The sequence below is a fragment of the Ambystoma mexicanum genome, chromosome 7q, assembly GCF_040938575.1.
Source record: "Ambystoma mexicanum isolate Mex_15411 chromosome 7q, UKY_AmexF1_1, whole genome shotgun sequence".
Taxonomy (NCBI): Eukaryota; Metazoa; Chordata; class Amphibia; order Caudata; family Ambystomatidae; genus Ambystoma; species Ambystoma mexicanum.
The window spans coordinates 966,334,965-966,356,383 of record NC_090941.1 but is presented as its reverse complement, the minus strand read 5'-3'; the positions used below and the strand labels follow the sequence as shown (position 1 = coordinate 966,356,383).

Below are 21,419 nucleotides of genomic sequence, written 5' to 3'. Positions count from 1 at the left end.
ATGGGATGTTCTGGCACCATTCTGGGGCCAATTACACAGAGGGCTGCACAGAGCCAGACCACTAGTCCTCGAACGTCCTGGGACAAGCACTGCTGAACCCCATCCCAGGCATTCCAGCCTCCTGACACCCTCCCTGTAGATCTATACCTTCTCTGCCGTCCCCCACACTTATGTTTTTTCGTCATCTCTTACATAACGTTTCGTTTTCGATGCCCCTTTGGTCCATGCACATCTTGCCGGTGTGCTGAGTGTAATCCTGTTATTTTGATATGTGCTGCATTGCCTTGTGGCCTGGCCCATGCGGCATCAAGTTGATGAAATAAAATAGAATGATGAGATATAGTGGCACTGCAATGGGGAACTCTAGCATGCAGGTGGCATCTATTTAGTACTGGCACAGTGGTGGGATTTTGTGGCACTGTCTGGCACACTGGTGGGATATCTGAACTGGGCAAAAACTCTTAACAATGGGATATCCTGAACTGTTATGGCACAATGATCACTTAGTCCTTATTAGGATTTCCTGACATAAGTCAGGGGGCGTCTGATGCCGATGATTGACAGGCTGGCAGTGGTCACATTCATGAAAACCACATCAGGCTAAACTATTCCTGTTCCGCCACATGCTAAAAATGATTAGATCATTCACCTGGCGGCAAGGAAGGTGCAAACAAAACATTTTAAAGAGATATCCTTTTTAATTTGTTTTTGATTCCCTGTTATTTTTTCTGCAGAACGTCTTTTATTTCTGACATTGCAGTCTTGAGAAATAAAATGTATGCATCGAATCTATGCACTGTTGACAACGAAGAAATTCAGCATTTAAATGGCTTTACCATGTAGACAATTGTCAAATTGACTGACTGTCCCCAAAGGGAAAGAAACACGTTGTCTCATTAACTAAAATGTATGAAAGAACATTCCTGTTTGGCATATTGTTTTTTAAAAAGGGCGAGGCTAATTACAGAAAATATGACTGCCAAAAGCGAAGCCTTTGTGCAAGGTTTCTGCCTAAGAGGTGTTTGATATTACTTTGCTACTACTGAAGAGTCCCTACAATGTTTTCATACAAAGCAAATATTTCTCACAAAGTGAGAGAGGTGGAAAGTTATGTTTATGGTTCGCTATTTTAAGTCATGGGGTCTAATTCCGTGCTCCACTGCCGTTTCCATGGTCTACTGGCCCTGGAAAATTGAGGTGCATGGCTTGGTTTGCAGAGAGAGGGGAAATGCAAGCTAGCTTTGCTATTGGGCTGATGCGTGCAATTCGGAAGTACCCGGGTACTGTGTGTCGATTTGCTTGACAGTGTTTTATATTGAGAGTACTTGAGGTATCTGTGTATGGAAAACCACCGCATACTTGAAAAACTTTCTTTTTTAATAAAGAGTGACCCATGCTTTGTTTACTCTCCACTGGTTTCTCCCTTGATTTTCTGCTTTGTAGCTTTTGTGTTGTGTGCCGGTTTCAGCGCTCTTATGCTTCCGGGCTTCTGCTTCAGCGCTTTATAAATAAAATAAATAAATAAGCCCCTTATGATAGAATGTGTTGGCTGAGAATGATATACAATTTGGGTGGAGAGGTGAAGTGTTCAGATGTGTAATGGGCAGTGCTTTAAGTGGGGTAAGCAATTAAGGGAGGGCCTCATTTGGGGGCGTGGCTGCAGAATTGATGGGCGCGGCCTAAAGACGAGCATGTAAAACTGGTCTGGCCTACATCACTAAGTACATATTGTGTAACAGACTGCTTCCTACATGCCTTAAAGCCTATGCAGCTGGGATTGGTGTGGACCCTGAAGGTCACAGGTGTTCATCCTGTTAATCAGCCTGCTGCAAGATGTTGCGTGTTAACTGCAGGTCACATGTTTACATTTGGTAAAACAGAACTACAGATTATGGTCTTGCAGCAAAGATTTATTTGAATGTGTAACGGGCATTCCAGATGTAAAGTAGGTTAGCAGGTCAAAATGACTGCAGGTTAGAGACTGAAACCACAGTAAAATAGATTGGCCTATTAAAGGGCCTGCTGCGTGGATTGGTTGCGTAACCTCGAGGCTACAGCTTTTTAGTAAGGTGGCTCAGCAGGTTAATGCACCTGCAAAACAGGAACACATCTCTATGTAAACTCCCGCTGTAGGTGGAGAGGGTTGAGGTGGTGTTTCATCCACACAAAGCGAAAACATGCACATGCTGCTGAAACCTCTGTGAGGCCTGCAGGCAGCAAGGAGGACTCATGTCACACAACGAGTTTCAGTATAGAGGAGAAGTCGGCCTTTCAGCATTCTGAGAAAAGGTCAGGGCCGGCCTTAAGGGCAGCAGCGCCCTGGGCGAAATGCCCCCCCCCCCCCTCGGCCACCGCGTGCCCTTGGTTAACAGGGGGCAGGGTGAAAGGGGGCGGGGCCAGGACGGGTAGCATTTAAAAAAAAAAAATGTTTAACCTCCTCGCTCTGGCAGTTAAATAGGGCGCGCTAGCACCCCATTGTCACTGAATGAGCCCGCCGCCGCGGGTTCATTCAATGACAATGAGGCGCCTGCCACCACGCCAGCTCGGAGGAGCCCTTGAAAGACTCCCCCCGAGCTGGCGTGGTGGGGGGCTAATGGCGCCTTTTCTTATGAAAAGTGCCCGTGGCGGAGGGGCGCATTTAAATGCAGCCGCCGCCGTGGGCACATTTCACAGTAAAAGGCCGCCTGCTGCGCCTTCTCCCACAACGCCAGCTCGGGGGAGCCCTTAAAAGACTCCCCCGAGCTGGCGTGTTGGGGGCTAATGGTGCCCTGGGGGGCCTGGCGCCCCGGGCGGCCGCCCGGCTCGCCCCCCCCTAAGGCCGGCTCTGGGAAAGGTGTAGCATTGTAATGGGCAAAAGCATGCTCATCAATACGTACCTTCTGTAAGATTTACCAGTGAAAGCAGTTCTAGTTTTGCTGGCGTAGTAATATAGTAACGTGCAAGTGATTAGGTGTTTTTCTTTCAGATTCAATTTTTTTACTTGTTTCAAACTGAATCTAATGGCCTCTGAACTTGTGCTTTTTACGATTAGTCCCGAGGTACTTGCATGGCGCCCTATTCTACCACCACCCAACGAAGAGAAGCACATCCATGGTAAGTGACACAGCAGTCACTTACCATGGTTGTGCTCCTCCTCGTCGGATGGTGGTCGTCACAGGCTTGCAGCATCGAATCCAGTGGCAAAGAAGGTAAGTGAGTAAATGGTGCACCAAGTGAAATGGATGCAGGCAGCTGTGACTGGCAGACGTGTCAGCAGTCACAGCGTCGCTCAAACAGTCTGGCAATTCTGTCAGTCACAGCTGTTGCCTGACTTTGTTTGCCACTGACTGCCTGACTTAATCAAGGGTGGCTGGGCTGCCCACGATTAAGTCAGGCAAGTCAGTGGCAAGCGACCGGCGGGCTCATCTTCTGTCGCGACTGTGGCGCGGAAAGATAACCTGCCGGTGCCGTGGCTTGGTAGGGCCGGGGTGCCCCGGCTCAGCCTCACTTTTTGGAGACTGCCAGGGCCCAGCTCCGGCAGGCCCCGGTCCACTTAAAGCAATGGTGATGGGTGTTGCGTTGTGCAGTTGTAATGTGTTGGTGGTTTGATCAGTATATACACAGCAGTTCTCTTAAGCCTACATATCTACCAGCATTGCCAGAGCACACGCTAGAGCCTTCTCATGCATCCAACATTACTCGATATCCATCTTATAATACTCCGAAACTATTCCAGAATCCCAGTGCATTAATTAACTAAATGCAAACCCTTATGTGTCGCATGTCTCTAGAAGATAGTCCACATATAATGGACGAACACGCATTTATACCAATACAAGCGTTTAGCCCTGTCTAACTCCCTCCCTCTGCAAACTCATTTCTTACTTTCTCTCCTTCTCATTTCACTTTTGTTCATGCTATTTGTAGTATCTTGGGGATCAAGAAAGGCAGGCAGCAAGCAGGAACAATGCAGGTCACAGGTATGTACAAAAGGAAACTCTTTAATAGATGCAAGTTTCAAGGTAAGTGGTTAAGCAGGAGAGCAGGGTATTTGCTTCCATCATGTATCAGCTCCCATCCCAAAGTCTTCACTCCTGGAATCCCAACCTTCACTCCTGGAATCTTGCGAGCCCCAGATTCCATGTTTCATTAGGCCTTCAACTAATACATTCCAACTGATGCACCTGAGGCAGACATTACCCAGGCACGCAAGATACCACACTTCATCCCTGAAGACTGTCTAGTGACCCCGGGTGTGGGCACAACATGCCTCAGCCTCAGCAAGGATTTGTCTCTGTCATACTACTATGATGCTTATTCAGCGCAGATACAAATAACATGTGCATTATATCTGCATTATAGGTTGTAGAGTAGACTCTGAGTGTGTTAGTCTGGGGAACAGTCAGTGGAGACCCCAATACCATTTCAGGGTATCCATGATTACGTCCTGCTAGAGGTGCACCATGGGTAGGGTCATTTCGAGGAGGAGTCCCTAAGGACTTTAGAGCCAGCTATTGTCGCTGGCAGAGAATAGCACGCATCTCTGTGTCATCTGGTTGTGAACGAGAGTGGAGTACGATGGAAAAAGACAATCAGGAGGAGACAGTATTATGTGCCCCCATGTCAATATCCAACGAGAGAATCAAAACAACAAAATTGGGGAGACATTGACTGCAGGTGGTTACCTTATCATGTTGGTGGGAGATAACACTGGCTGATATCTCAGAGCAGCCTGCAGTGGGGAAGATGACAGTGGAGCAACATAAAACTGGCACACACCCTTGAGTAGACAACATTGAGGGCCCCCCAAGAGAGGTTGACAGAGGAAGCAATGTACCGTGGGCACACCCAGAATCGAACCCCAGTAGGGTGCAGTCAGCTAGGGTATGCCAGCATGCTGAATCACTGTGGGGCATCTATGTGCATGAAAAACACGTGTGCAAAATAACAGTGCCATGCCCCCAGGAGTGAACCACTGTGAGGACTCCAAGGGATAAGAATCACTGTTTGGCAAAGTTGATGTGAGAACACCTGGGAGCAAGAATCACAGTAAGTCAAAATTACAAGAGGGCACCCCAGAACAAAATAACAACAGAGGCATCCAGGAGGAAAATTACAGCAGTGGCACCTTAGAGCAAAACTACAGCTGGGACGCCCATTAGTAAAATTACAGAAAGGACACTGAGGAGCAAACCACAGTGGAGACACTGAGGACCAATCCACCGTTGGTTGGTGGAGGAGGCGGAAGGAGGAAACCACAACAGAGACAGCTAGGAGAAATCCACAGAGTGACACTCCTCCAGGATTAAACCACAGTGGGAGCACCCAGGAGCAAACCACAACCGCCTTACATTACATGGCTATACTTTCCTGCACAGAAGTCACAACAAGGATTTGAATGCAGGGGGAGGGACACACTCCTAGTGCAAGAAAATGGCACCAGTGCCCTTGTGCATATAAAAGTTGCAGGTATAGCCCCAACACTTAGATATGCACTGAGCCATTGCCTGACTATTCTGCACTGCCATTTGCCCACATGTATTACCTTGCTGGCTTTGCTGTGCAGTTGTTTGCTGCTAATGGCAGGGCAGGTTCAATGTGTAGTCTGGTTTGGGAGGGGGCATCATGGGGGGGAGGAAATAAGTATTGGGTGAGGAGAGGCAGAGAGGGTTGGAAAGTGGGGGGAAAATGTTAGGGATAGTGGAAAAAGAGTGAAAGAAGAGGCAGAGAGAGAGCTGTGAACCCACCGTTGAGTGGGGTGAGGGACTGCAAGAGACAGATGGAGGGTGGAAGGGTGGAACTCTTTAATAATAACAGGTCGAAGGTGGTGTGATGCTAGAAATGCATTGGATGGACAGGGCCTCCATGTCTTTGCCCTGTACTCTTTTTATCATGTGTGTTCTGTGTTATTTTCTGCACAGGAATCCATGTGGGGCTCTCGGCAGTGCAGCACTTCCTCTTGGTTTGGTGTACAGACCCTTTGGATACCCTTATTGCACCCATGGGAGCAGGTACAACCCTATACCCCTAGTGTATGTTTTTGGGCACCTGTGTTTGGCCCACAGAGCAGGGTATGGGCTGGTGGCAGCTCCATGCTGAATTTGACAAGTGCTCTGAGTATCCTCCATTTTGGGATACCCTGGCCCTTCCATTGGAATCAGTTGATTCCTGTTAGGAGACAAGATGGCCCTGGTGGCCCCGTGCTTTCTGTTGCCTGTTACCTTGTTTTGCCAAAGTCCTGGAAGCCCTGACTCTGTCCCTTCCCCTGACTGGCTGTTGGGTGGAAGTTCCATATATGGTATTGTGGGGAAGTGCAGGCCAGACTGGCTGGAGCCTTCCCAGTCGCTGTATGTGGTGTGTACGCCCTTTGGGTGGGGCCTGGGTGAATGGAGTGTGTGACCAATACACGTTTTATGTTATGGGTGTCTGGTTTCTGGTGTGTAACACAATGACTGAGGCAGCCCTGCCCGAAACTGATATGAATGCAGTGTATAGTGCTGATTGGCTGGGTCTTTGTCCCAATCCACATTCCTTGTTGTGAGTGTCTGGATGGAGAAGAATGCCTGAATGCACAGTGAGCCTGATTGGCTGCTTGCCTGCATGAATGCCCCGCTGAATGATTGGCTGCTGAGCTTGGCCCAGCAGTGTGAATGAGAAACAGAACAGTATATCTGGGAACCTCTCACTTACTGGAATAGTTCAGAAGCTGAATTCAAAACTTAATGCTTAACCTTGAAGCCCAGCTGGAAGAAGAAGGCTCTGCTGCTGCTTTCATTTGATGCAATCCAAAAGCTATTGTGTCTTGAACAACTGATCCAAGAGAGGACCTGGCTAGGAGAACTGTTCCCGATCTACGAGGGAACATACTACATCAACTAACATTCACCAAGGCTCCCTGGAAGTCAGTCCTCAAAAGGCTGCTGACTGGAGACAGGGACCGCCAAGGAATCTGAAGTGAAGCACCAGGACGCCGAGGCCTTTTGACGACTGCTACCGTCGACCGAGGTTCGGAGGACGGCTGTAACCTCGTTGACCGGAGCTGCAACGCTCCATTGCATAAGACACTTTCAAATCAAGGACCCCCTGGCTCATCACCGTTGATCGCTTTGTCCTGCCGGAGAAAGTCAAGGTTGCCGACGAACTGAGGAGAAGCTTCTGGTGGGTTTCCCGTGACCCGAAGTCCACAAATATGCTGACAAAGATCCGAAAGCCAGCCGTGGTTCATTCCTGATTGCTGGCGCCAAACGCTGACAACCCAACGCCATTGCTGCGCCTACGTACTTCGTTGACTATTTGCAGCAACAAACTATCATCATCGAGGTGAACCGCACACCTCATCTTCGCAGGACGTCCACGACCGATCGTCAACGAGCACTGCAAGAACCGAAGCTGCCACCTCAACCACATCATTCACCATTTTCTTCGAGGGATCTTGACGATCTGTGTCTCCTGCCTTAAAGGGAGTTCACTCAACAAGGATCCGTTGACGACTCGTCGAAAAACTCTGCTAAACCAGGTACATTGGGGTAGTAGAACATTTTTAGAAGGGAACAAGACTCTGATAAACAATATATGGACTGGGCTTGTCAGTATATCTTATTTACAGGTTGCCTAGGTGGGGGGATCATCACACAGAACTGTGTCTTTGGTAGGGACAAGTATTCTGCCAATTGTTTAACCACTTGTTTCCCTCCTATGTCTGGTGTTTGTTCACATTGATATTAGACTTGTATGTCATTGCAACTGTCAGCAGTTGGTGCATTTTAAAGGAGTCAATAGTGAATTGTGGTACCACATATATATTGTACATATTTATCATTTTCGTATTGCATGGGCACAAAGTGTGTTATTGTGTGTGTATATATTCTTAAATTTATTTATATAAAGAACTGTGTTATCACTAACATAGTGTGTGGACATTCCTTTGAGGGGGCTTGGGGACTACACTGTACGTAAGAACCACCCCGAATCACCTCTTGAGAGCTAAGCCTTGATTGATCATCCATTGCTACCCTATAGAGAATCTTGGCTGGGGTACTCAGTGTTTCTTTTCTTTTCTTTATTTTATTTATTTATTTATTTTCATTTATAAAGTGCACACATTCCTCGGGAATCGCAGCGCTGTTACAGAAGGCTTACTTAGTTACATAAGTGCTTAAAAGACATACGTACATAAATGTTGTGTAACCCCATGTAGCAGGGCGGCTTACTTAGTTACATATGTGCTTGCAAAGACAGAGTCCGTTTAAGTGACATATACATGTTGCCCAGCCCCATGTTACAGGGAGGCAGCAGCATACAAATGAAGAGTAAGTCAGTATCAGTGGCACAGACATGTTGCCCAACCCCATGTTTCAGGGCAGCAGCAGCATACAAATGCTTCCACTCTTCCATATAGAGGACAGGAGTACAGAAACCCCCCTGCAGTCTTTACAGGCGGTCTGGGTTTCACTGAAAGGAATTGATGTGGGGCAGGGTCCTCATGAATAATAGAAGAAGCACGGGCCAAGCAGGTGTTCTAAAGACGTGTACCAAACAAGCAGCCAGGGTACGACTTAGAACCTGACAACGAAATACGAATGTGTGAATGGCAGAGGAACCTCTACTACTCATGTGGGTCCCGAGAGTACAACTGTGGTGTGGGTGTTGAAGGGCTTGTCACTTCAGATGCAATTTTGAAATTTCACCCCTGCCTCCAGAGCCCATGTTCTCAGACTCCACACATTGACACAGGGCCTCATTATAACTTTGCCGGTCCGGAAACAAGGGTACCAGTAAGCTCACCGGCACCATTGTTTCCAGACTAGCAAATTACAAGTTTGTCTGCGGGGGCCACTGTGCCTGACAGGTTTGACCCTGCCGGGTCCAGCGGCTACGGCAAGCAGACTCTTCATGGATGTGCGGGCATCGTTAGCAAAGGTGCCAGCGCTTCCGTGAATGCATTCTCATGCAGTCCTATAGTATTCCACAGGAATGGGGAACATTTACTGGCACATAGCTTGCCGGTGCGTCTGGACCTGTAATGTCCCGGTGGCACCAGCAAGCTAGGTGCCAGTAAAATGTCACGAGTCTGGTGGCAACCCGCCAGTAGAATCGTCAGGGTTACCGCTGGACCCAAAATGAGGCCCACACTCTTGCTCTGCATAGAGGGCTTGGAAATGTTGCCAGTCCCCTGAACAGTTACTGTTGGTATTGCTCTTTTTCCATTGCACAACGCTAGGGACAGTGGAGACCAGGTGCAGGGCAACATCTATAGGAAGTTCCAGTTTAGACCAAATCTCCAAGTAAATAGGGATTGTGATCTGCACTGTGGCAGCCACTCTTTGGCACAACCCATGCCTGCAGCTACTGTGGGTGGGTTTAACCTATCCACGCAAAGCCAACTCGGCAGGGCAGACTCACTAAGGCTGTGGCCACTGCTAACAAGGGGCAACTGTTTGGTGCATTACACAAGGCAGTACCTTCTGATGGACAACAACAGTAACTACACTTTATAAAGGGAGGATCAGGCAACACATCAGAACATCAAATCCATTAGCTGCTTAATGAACTATCACAGGCTCAAAAAATATTGAAGCCTTGCAGGTCTCTGGTGACTCAGACAGAGGGGCGCTCAAGGTCATCCATCTAGCTCTCAAAAGACATGCTTGTTTACAGTGCTTCGGGAAAATGTTCATTTTAAGAACAGGAGCGTGTCTACTAAGTCCATCTATTACTCTGGGGCGTGTGTCCTGGTCAATCGCACTAGCGGGTTAATCCTAAAAGGTCAAAAACTCCACGTTCAGCAGACCTCATTGGCTTCCGTCTGTCTCGCGGGAATAGTGTGTTTATTTTATACTTCAGCCATGAGCCTTCTTCAATGGGAAGAAATTCAGAAAATAGAATAGCATTACAAATCCTGCCTGTCAGCGTGTCTCAGGGGAGCAGGGAACCCTGACTTGACTGCTGGAAATTAATGTCTGGTCAGGATCCAAGAGATAAATTCCACTCTCTGCCAATTACATGCACGCAAAATGGTTGCTCCCTGAGCTTCAGCTATTCAGCTCTGTAATTGGTGTGCAATTTTAAAAGGAAGGCATGGGTGGTGTTTCTGCATATCCTGCTCATGCAACAACAAAAAAAGCCATATGTTTTTCAAATTGGCGCAACAAAAACAGAGCAACAGGGAAATCTTTGAAATCACAAATACATGGTTCTTGGCGTCGGTTGTGCTTGGTGCCTTTTACATTGTAAATGTCATCCACAATCTTAAAGTCATCCACGAACTAAAAAGAAGAAATATAACAAACATTCAAATATTTCTGTTGCATCAAAAAGAAAAAAGGTTTATTCCCAGCATCTTGTATCCATGATCATTAGGTATGTCTCCATTGCATGTAATGTCCTGTTTATAATAGTATTTCTTAAGGGTGAGGATCAGGAACAAGTGTTACATCAGACAGATGTTGGTATTGAAGTAGTATTTTCTAGCCGAATTCCATTCCTTCCCCATAGGACTGGACTCACCAACCTGCCAAGTACTAAAATCTATTAGGAATGTCTGGATAGCCAAAGTAAACATGTAGGAGACATACATAAGAGCTTCAATGGAGTTTCATGTGCATATCTTTTTGGTCACTGTCACATTGACATTGTATTGTGCTATTCATTAGGTTGACAAGCCCTGTCCGACTTTTTTACTGATTTAGTACAGTTGTGACAACGCTACAAAACGACACCGCTGCGTTAATGTGCTCTCTATCATGGGTTACCTGTCTTCCTACTTCACTGTTGTGCAGATGCATCAGCTTATTGGCTTGGGATCCTGATTTTTTCACCTTCATGGGAGCATCCGAAAATTTGGATCCCATGATGAGCCCATAGTTGAGGTTGTCTGCACATCCTCCCCAGCGGTACCCAGGTTCAGGGATCTCACCTGGGATGGGGCCGCAGGAACAGCCTTTGAGATCCCCCGTGGTGCAAGCCCGGGCAATGGTGTGGCTAATGGCCGCTGCAGAGAGGGCATAGACAAATGCAGACTCTCTAGTACCTGAAACGAGAGAAGGCCAAATGAATGCACTCCAAAGTCATAGGAAAGCACATGAAGCAGAATGATCGACTAGTATGCAACCCACGACAAAAGAAAATATGAAAATCACTTCAGTACTTGTCCACGGTTTGGGGTAAATAACTATGCAAGAGGATTTCCCAGTGATTCTTTTTTTTGTATTCGTATTGTTTATAAGGCACCCACTGTGGACCACCTGCTTCGTGGCATAACAAGGACAAACACAAGGGGAGGGGAATGCAACTTTCCAAAAGCGAGGACTAAGGGTGCTAGGTTACAACATATGACCAAAGTCCTTTGTACATTTCCAGCTCTGGAAAGACCTTGAGTTGGGGGTGGGGGTGGTAGTGGGCATAGGGGGCAAGGAAGGCACTGCATGGTATTGGTAGCTGTCACAGATTAAAATATGATGTATGCAAAAGTAGTAAGTATCGCCTCACAAAACTAAAAGGATGCGAAAGTTCACATAACAATGAAGCAAAGCATGGTTGTATTGAGCAATGGTCATTAAAACCATTGGGCCAAATTCACAAAGAAATTACATGGAGTAACTGTGGCTTGCACTTTGAAAGAGCTGTACTTTTCATTGGTATCTTGTGGAGTAAATCAGGTGTAAGTCAAAGTTACTCCGTGTAGTCTAATCTGTCAGTTTGGTCCATGGTTTCCTGAAGCACAAGCACAAAAGACTACATAGTCTAAAGTAGCCCTTTGAACCACTGCCAATGACATCACAAATGGTACCACATTTAAAATCCTGGTTAACTTCAGTTATTACATCACCACTTCCAAAGGAGCAAGGATAGAGTATACAACATGTTGTGTGCAGTCTTCCTCTGCATTGTTATGTAAGCACAGTCACACCCTCCTAAGTACGTTCCCAGGCAGCGACCATGAGATGAAATAACTGGTATCAAGTAGTATGTCACATCAGTAAACATACATATCACATACTCCAGCAACACCACCTGAGTCACATTACTTATTGGTGGTTCTAGACTAGAACCTGATAGGTCACCTTGTGTCCACCTAACTGTGTTTTGCACAGACAAGCAAATACATAATGAATGAATAGAATAGATAAATGTGGGTGTGGAGGCAACTTTTCCATCATGTTGACATTTTGGCCAATCTGCAGCAAACCTTGGCTTAGCTAAAAAGGGTGTTGAAAGCATAGGCAAAAACGGGTGAAGGTTAGTATACATTTAAAGGGTAAGTAACTATATATATTTGTGAAAGTGTGTTTGTATGTTTGGGATTGGCTCAGCATACCAGTCTGGGCTGTACTGGCGATAGTAACTTTTGACCAACCCCACCCATACGTCCTGCACAGGGGTCTAGTGGGGTCCGGCTCTGTGCTATCAGTGTAGGCGATTTCAGGACATTGCCGATTTTGCAATTCTTTAAAAATAAGTAGTTATGATCCAATAAAACATACACAAGGCTATTGCAGACGCCCATGTTCATGTCAGCTACAGACCCGTGCAACGCCCGTGTGGCACCGCTAGTACAGTATATACGTCATTGAGGGATGCAGATTGAGTCCACAGAGGATAAGACAAGGGCTTCTCCCTCTGTCATTCATTGGTTCTTCCTGTGTTTCTGATGGAAGTTTGAAAATGTGCTTTAATAGCTTGCTTTCTAAGAGTTCTGATGTGCTAATGGCTTGGTTGTGGTTTTGACTGTGATGCTGGCACCCTGAAGAGACCTGCTCTCATATTATAGTAGTTTACCAGATATTGACAGGCTGTTGCAAGACCAGGTGTCTTTGGTTGGTTATCAAAGAGACAACTTCTGCAGGTAGCCTAGACGATTCCTCCAGAACATAGTGCACATGGTCCAGAGCAGTTTGAGTTGTGTCCTGTTTTTTGCAGTCAGATACAACAATACTTCTAAGGCTGGTTTTATTTGTGTTTTTATCTCTAGGTTCACTTGGGTTTGTCTTCACTGTAGTCTATATAGCAAATAGACATTGAAGAAGCTAGAAAAGACTAGACATGCCAGACTAGGGATCTAAATGGTTTATTTATTTATGTATTTATTTATTCATTTTATTGTGCATTTGTAAGGTGCTTATGCATCAAGCAATTGTGTTTCAAAGCGGGTTCCCCGCCAATGGCTGGTTTGGCGGTATGAATATTTAACAAAGGGCACCTGATTAATGCCTTACTCTACCCAAAGGGCACCTGGTTAATGCCTTACTCTACCCAGGTAAGTAAACATTTATCAGACACAATTGAGTAAGGTCATGTGTATGGACCATGAAGGACCGCATACACCTCGGGTCCCCGAAATGCTGAGTTCTGCTGTTTCGAATGACCGCACCAGCTTTGTTTTTGCCAACCCGCGTACCAGGGAACTAATTCCCACGGCCAGACTACTCCGGACCAATTTTACTACTGCAGACCTTTTTCGGACTGCAGGCTAACCCGGCATGTTTGAGATGAAACATGTCCCCTGTCCCTCGCTGAAGACGAGGACTGACTACCAGTAGTTCTGCCACTGGACTCTAGATTACAATATACATAGGATTCTCCCAAGTGCACCATGTTTCCCGAACTGATGAAGGCCGTCCCACCTACAGCTACTCAAAGATAGCTCCTAGGCTGAAACACAGTTGTGTTGACCCATATCACTTGTTTTGTAAACACTTCACTATTGTACAGTCTCTACACACTTGTTAAATATGTACCCCAATTATATCCTCAATACTCTGATTCTTCACCCCTAGTAGGGAATGCAGGGTTTGTAATTGCTGGAAGTTTAAACCCAAAATGTATATTTGGGCCATGTTACTTATGTACCATGCCATGTTTTGTGTTCATGTTTTCCGTTGAGTATCCTTTGTCTTTACAAATGTATATGTAACACTTGCTGCTATTGCATTAAATAAGACTCAAAGTAGCAGTCATCTTAAACCGTTTGGTTTTCTTACAATCAGGATTGAATGCTGTGGCCTCTGGTTGGGCTCACACATGACCTTACTCAATTGTGTCTGGTTTGGTGTTTTGTTCAAAGTATTTGTAGCATTGATAACCGCCAAATCTCGTTCTTAAAATTAACTTTCACAGGGTTGGTTTCCTCAGTGTGGTGATATGAGTTTTATAATGCTTAATTTTTTTTTAAGATGAAACGTTTTAGTTATGCTCAAGACATGGTCAGTGAAGAAGGACCACTTGGCAGGTGTGCATTTCCTTGTGTGCTACATAGCACATGGAGATCGTTATTGACCTCCTCTCAACCAATCAAAATGTTCAGAGAGTACTCAACAACTACTGGCATTGACTGCATTCTGAATATTGTGACTTCAAAAGCCGACAGGTAAACCATAATGACATTTTCAAGGAAGGTTTCATTCAACAAGACACTTCCTTTCTGGGAGAACTTTGTGCTGTCATATTCCCTTTAACACACCTGAGCTAAACATGGGCATGGGACTATGCTTTTACTTTCTTATAGATACACCATTTACTTTTACATGACTCCTAATGCATGCTCATGTTAAAGCCACCCCAGTTTAAACAAGTTTGCAATTAAAATACTTAACTTATGAAGACTTATTTAAACTCTGGAAAATAAAACCACATTCAATTTACAGAGTTTGTCTATTTACTTTATTCACTATTAAAGTAAACATTTTTCTTCATCGCCCAAATACCAAAACAGGTATTGATACTAATAATATGTGCTAATAGCCTTATAAACATCGGGAGGGATCATTATCACCTGGGATAACGACCATTCCCCAACTTATGGTCTTCACCTTTGCCTCTGGCCATAATTTGGTGGTGGGTTATTAAAGGCCCCTCTTTCAATCTATAAGGCTATATTAACAGTTCTTATCTTTCACCTGATCATTTGTATATTGTTAGTGGATGGGGCCTTTTTTTACACAGAAACTAGATGAATTACTTATTTGTAGTCTAATCTTTGCATGTTTTATTAAGGTGACTGTAACTGCAAGAATAGAAAGGTATGCATGTTGTTTTTTCTAATCTTACTAAGATGTTCTGCTTGCAGAAAAACTGTCAGGAGGACATCCCACAGTGTAGGAACAGAAAACATTGCAATCTCTTGTGGACCAGTGACCTTTGCATGCTGCAGCAGCTGCTCCAAGAGCTTTCCAAGGGGATGCTAATGTGATAACTTTGATAACGTGCGGGTCAGTGGGCATGGATACGTATATGTTATTGTTGAGTCAATGTGTTCATCACATTCTTCATCTCCCCATAAGGATGCCTTTATCGAGTACCTTTGAAATGTATATATATATATGTGTGCCCATTGACTGTAGATCTTATTTTCTTCTGTAAAGGAGGTCCCAGACATGGCCTGCACCCCTTCCCCTCATTTCGAGGTACCAGGAACGCGCTCGCCAAGGTATGTGACGTATGAAGAGCAAATGAACCTACAAAGAGCTGCAGTGGGACTCTGCCCAGTATACATCAGAAGATCCATATTGGCTGAAGCACCCATAACCAGACAACCCTGGGCAGCACAGTACCCTATCAGACAGCCATACCAGTTGCTGATACGAAATGAGGAGTACCTACACACGGTCCACGAAGAGACCCCAAAAGCCTTAACGGAAGGCCAGTGGAAATGACACAAGGGCCTGAACAGATTCGAGAATGAACAAGAGCAGCTATCGAAGATAACACGCCAGTGCGAGTAACTATGAAATTGAATGGAATAGGCACAGAGAGGAGGCAATGTTACAACGCCAGGAAACAGTGTTACAAGACCAGATAGAAGCAACCGTCCTGTTAAACGTGCGGAAATAGGCTTGAAACGCAAGATGCTAAGAAATCGATATTGCTGGCAATGCTTAGTAGAAGATACAGCGGCTAACGCCAACCGTATATCTACCTCAATAAGGCACATTATACAAGTGTGATTCCATTTTGTAAAAGCAGAAAAGGTACCCAGGCGGCCAGAGGCCTGCCAGGCCAAGTTTCGAAACCCAGCCAAAGTCAAGAGAAGGAGCGGAATCGAAACTCAACAAAGAGCGGCTCATGCCTAGGAAATCAAGGTCAACCGGAGAAGGGGAGGAGAGCGTCAGCTCACAAGACTCCAACTTCAGAGCATACCAGCCTGCCTCAAGAAGGTCAAGATAAGGGGGGCCCATGCAGGTGGCTAGGCCGACACAGAATTAAATGCACTAAAAGCTGGAAACTGAAGCAGATTCATGGTGTACTAACACGTGACCAGCCAGGCTCAAAGAAGTACCATTGCCTGACGTCATCTGGGACCCGAGGATGCCATAACTTTTCCCGATAAAAGACTACAGTTTCGAGGCCATCCCTAGCCAGCTAATTGACATGTCGCCCTAAAACGCTGATTGATGGAAGGGAGGCAGGGTGAAACTTGGGACACCAGGCTCAGGGGTGTCTATTCTGCATGCTGCTAATTAAAGTGGAGATTTATGTTTAGGGGTGTAACTTGCCCAATCACAATGAACCATTGTAATCTAGGGTCCTATAGACACTGTAGCCAATGAGACGTCGTACTTGTAGGGACGTCAATCACGTGTGATATAGAGGGATGGGCGTAGACGCCCACCCGATAAGAGTTATCCAATCCACATGCTCCATTATCATATACAGATATAACACCTATATTTAAGTTACCTTTCCTAAACAGTTATATTGCATGATGATTTTTTTATAGAAATTAGACGTCAATGATGACGATTTGTGCCTTTAAAAATTGTTGTTCAACTGAAGTTCGAGGAAGTCGGAGCGAGACCGGTGATCGCACTACAGCTGATTCCCATTTGTTTCCCTGTTTGATGTATGTACCATTAAACGGACTTCCCTTTGCCAAACTACTGAGTCCTCGTTATTGAGTCGTGTCGCAGTAAGTGAATCCTGCACCCCCTGTCCTCACATGGTGCAGCTATCTTGTCTTACAAGTTCTAGAGGGTGAGCACTGACCTATGGGCTCATCAGTGATTATCTCTCCTCGTGAACACTTGGTAGCGTGAGGATGGTTTCGGCCATCGATTATAGATTATCGATTAATATAGTGTAAGACACCCTTAGACTGAAGGCACGAAGTAACTCTGGGCCTTCGGTAAGATCACGAATCATTTCGCCATTCCGGCTGAGTAGACTGAGAAGCTTCCCATGGACAATGATAGAGTAAAGAATCTCAAAAAATCTGCAGTGGGTCTGAAGGAACCCGCCTTTCCAAGCATAACCCTTCTCATTCCCACGGGCAGCGGATCGGACGAAAACCTTAAAAGCAGGAAGAGGAAGGGGCGGTGATCCTGAGGAAACGATGCAATCAGTGAGTGAAACAATAAACTTGTTAATTTGGCAAATGTCATACAGGCACTAGAGCCAGTAAGGGGAAGGTAACGGAGGGTGGAGGAAATAAATAAAAAAAATAAAATAGTCAGAAGTAGAGAAGACTATATATATATAGGGGGTATTGACTCGAGCACCTGAAGTGAAATGTAAAGAATATCAGGGGGGCACCTGAAGTAAAACGTAAAGAATATCAGAGGGGCACATGAAGTAAAACGTAAAGAATATCAGGGGGGCACCTGAAGTAAAACGTAAAGAATACCGGGGGGGCACCTGAGAGAATGAAATTTAAGTAATACCAGGGGGGCACCTGAGAAAAAAACTTAAAGATTCGCCTTGTTCCTGCGCTTTAAAGAGTGGTCAGAAGGAACGTGATCCCAAAGCCCACAGAGGGGGGACTATTAGGCTACGATTACGTTTAAAGACGTAATAAGGGGGTTTGTTCAAATCCCATGACGGGGTATTAATTAGAAGGCAGATATACGTATGACCAGCTGGTGTCTGTCTAGTCTGTCAAACGTCTGCCATATATGTTCTGTTGTATGTCGAATGTAAAATAATTGTATTGGTGATTGTTTAAAATTCATTTTGGATTTACGCGATTCTGTAACTGAGAGGGAATCACCACTGAATTGATGAGTTTTGAGTAAATTGTTGGTATAAAATTTGTCAGGAAAAGATTGGATTGGAGCTTGCGTATTTGGTGCTCGCTCATACTATTAAAAGAGTAAAAGAACTGTATAGTTATTGGTTGGTGATGAAATTAAGAATGGAGGAAGTTACCCCACTTGCGCATTTATGTAAGCAACTGCCCAAGCATGCAACAAACCTGAAGAAAAATAGCCAGGAGTGGGTTAAGAGCACCGCAAATAAGATGTTTATGCCGTGGCCCCAGAACAGGTCACTCTCTAAGGCTGTTTTACAGCACATGACCACCATCCTACATGCCACATATACCGGCAAAAAGCTAGTGAAACGTCTTGCTGTGCTGGAACTGTGGAAAATGTTTGAAGAAACAAAGGTGGAAAAACCACCCGCAGATTGGATATTAAATATATGTACAGAGGGGGGTGAGACGCCTACCGCACCACCTGCCCCACCTGAACCAGTAATTGAAGGGAGTAAGTCAGAGGGTCTTTTCCCGCTAAGAGAACTTAAGGCAGCCACGGGATACAGCAACCCGGCATATGAATCGCCTGCATGAAGTGGTGACGACATCAAAGAAAAAGGGCAGGAAGGTAATCTTGCCTCCGTAGTCCCGAGGGACAAGGAGAGATGCGGTGATGAAGGGAAGGATCAGGTACAGAGTAGTACATCTCTTGAGAAAGAGGGAAAGAAGCAGAAAGGTAGTAGCGAGTTAGCATTCGCAAAGGACGAGTGGATGGGAGGTCAGATATCGCTAAAACTTGATGGTAAAGGGAGTGATGACATAAGACCGAGGGAATGGTCTGATGAGGTGCTGAGAAAGAAAAAGGAAAAAGAAAAGGATATGAGAGACGAGAGGATAAGAAAGAAGAATAGGTTGAGGCGAGAACAATTATATCGCGAAGAGCAAGGAATACCGATCAGTCGCACACAGTACTCAGCCTATGAAAAGTACAGGCAGAACATGTTATGGTTAGAGGAAGAAAGGAGAGTGCACGAAAGGAAGGTAAAAAAGCGGGAAGACGAGGAAAGTAGAAGGGCAAAAGAACGTAGAAATGAACGGATGAGGGAAGTAGATAAGGCTAGAGAAGAAGCAAAGAAGTAAAAGGAAATAGATGAGGAAGCAGAACGTAAGTACAGACAGAGGGCACGCGATTTAGAATATTTACAACGGAAGTTAAAAAACCCAATCCTGTTGTAAAATGGGAAGACATAGAAGAATTCTTTCCTGCAAGCGATGTGGTACCAAGTACAAGCAGGACAAATATTGAAGATGGCTTCGATACCAGAAGCATCGGGGAAACGATTGATAAAATATATGATGAGATGGGACTAGAATTAGTTTACCAAGGGGGAAGGGAAGATGAGCGCTTAGAGAGCACTCAGCTATATGACACTGAGGATGTCACCCGAAGTAGTGGGAGCAGGGGACTGTCCCTAGATAGGCTAGAGATTGGGCAGAACGAAGAAGATGCAAGAAGTTGCATAAACTGGGAGTATCCAGGTTCAGACTCCGGTGGGGATACGGAGGTTGAGGTACATGAGGAAGGGAGGCGATGCAAAAAGCCGCTCCCATCAGGCCAAGGGGTACGATGGTCAAACGCCAGTAAATCCGAGCCAAGTGCATCGAAACCTACTGAGGTACATGGCAACCGTGAGGGAATTCCCCATGATAAGAGGGGGGAGCCAGCATCTACCTATACAGGCAGACTAAGGGCGTTGCAAGACAGACGGCAAGGCAGGAATGTAACCCTGGAGGTAGACCGGAGAACTATGGGAAAAGAGAAGGAGGACTGTGCTTTCCAATTCCCGTTGCTAGAATAGGGGTGAGCAAGACCACAATATATTCCATGGCCACACATGGACAGAGAAAACCTAAAAAATAAGCTTCCAATGCTGACATCGGGAGCCGGAAAGTGGATACATGAGTTAGAGAAAATGTCAGGGGGGGTCACCTTAGCTATAGGGGACATTAAGGGCCTCCTAATTGCCATACTGGGTGAAAGAGCTGATGATGTATGGAAACGGGCAGGCTACCCTAGGGTAACCCTAACTGACACCTCCCATGATGGAGCGCCATTTAATAATTGTAGAGCAGCAGTGTTGAAAGCGCTATGTACGCTATATCCAGACACGTCTGATATGGGAGTGATAATGACTCGAAAAATGAAAGAGACAGGGGATCCGTTGCTTTATATCCAGAATTTTCAAGACGCGTGGGTGCTCGAAACGCATTAATCCATCCCTGTGTTCTATCATATATTGTGCCAAAGGTTACCAGAACCGGTGCAAAAACTGCTCAAGAAATTGGTAGGAATAGAAGCTAAAACATGGGCTGAATTCCAGTTGACAATTGCACATTATTGCAGATTGCTGCAAGAAAAGAATCGCAAAAAGGAGCCAATGCGTAAGGGGGAGGAAGCAAAGCTGGTGCAAAGGAATCTCTCGAAGTATGCTCTCGAGGGAGCAATGCTCACCAGCCGGACCGAACCAAGCATACAGCAAGCGACTAACCTCTCGCATAATAATCAAGGTAGCACAGGATTTTACCTGAGGGGAAGGGGGTTTGGAAATAGAGGATGGCAGAGTAATCAGGGAGGGTTTCGAGGTAACCAAGGAGGTTTTCAAAAATTTTAAGGTGGTGTCCAGAACGCACAGATGTGCAGTCCAGGTACGTTAGATGGACAGATGGCCCGACCACCGCCAGTATGTTGGCTGTGTGGAGTGACAGGACACGTGGCGCGCATGTGCAGAAGCCAAAGCATATGGCAAAACAACCAAGGTGTGGGGGCAGGCGTGGTGAATCTACATGCTACCCTGAAACAGGGCAGTGCACAAAATTATACCGTGCAGCAGCAGGAGGCTGGCTCGCAGCAAGGTGCACAGCAGGTGGTTCAACCACCGAACATGGGGAGTATGCCACAAGGACAACACCAGCAGGCACCACCGCAGATGGCTCAGGGCAACAATCCCGGAGGGGGAATTAACCCTGGAAATGGGGGAAACCCACAAGTGTACAGTGGACCAAACCTATATATAAAGTAGGACAGCTCACGGGAGACCCTGATGTGTTCTATCCTATCAGTGACACCAGACCCTAATAGGGAACCTAGGGTGGATGTCACCATAGGGGGTAAAGAATATTCCTTCCTAGTTCACACGGGTGCAACACTTTTGTGCATACGAGAAGGAACATTTTCCTTGTCCGGCGAGGCCATAGATACCCAGAGTTTCACTGGCAGAGTAGAGTTCCCTTTACAGATGCACTCCCAGTCTCAGTGGGAGAGCGCAAAATGAATGTACCTCTATTGTATTTGCGTCAGACCCCAGTAAATATTCTGGGTCGGGACCTGATGACTAAACTAAACATGACCATCTCATTTACCGAGAATGGTATAGTGTGCTCTACTCTAGGAATGCACTACTCAAACGTGTGCGAA

The 21,419-nt window shown here is 45.8% G+C and overlaps 1 protein-coding gene across 2 annotated transcripts in view; it reads right to left on the bottom strand.

The window, feature by feature from the left end:
* Positions 1-21,419, bottom strand: part of WNT11 (Wnt family member 11) — a 282,257-nt gene that overhangs the window by 128,700 nt on the left and 132,138 nt on the right. For both annotated transcript variants that reach the window (XM_069640050.1, XM_069640051.1), the window contains exon 4: positions 10,731-11,008. In XM_069640050.1, the coding sequence (XP_069496151.1) occupies positions 10,731-11,008 (278 nt within the window). The remainder of the gene's footprint in view (positions 1-10,730; positions 11,009-21,419) is intronic.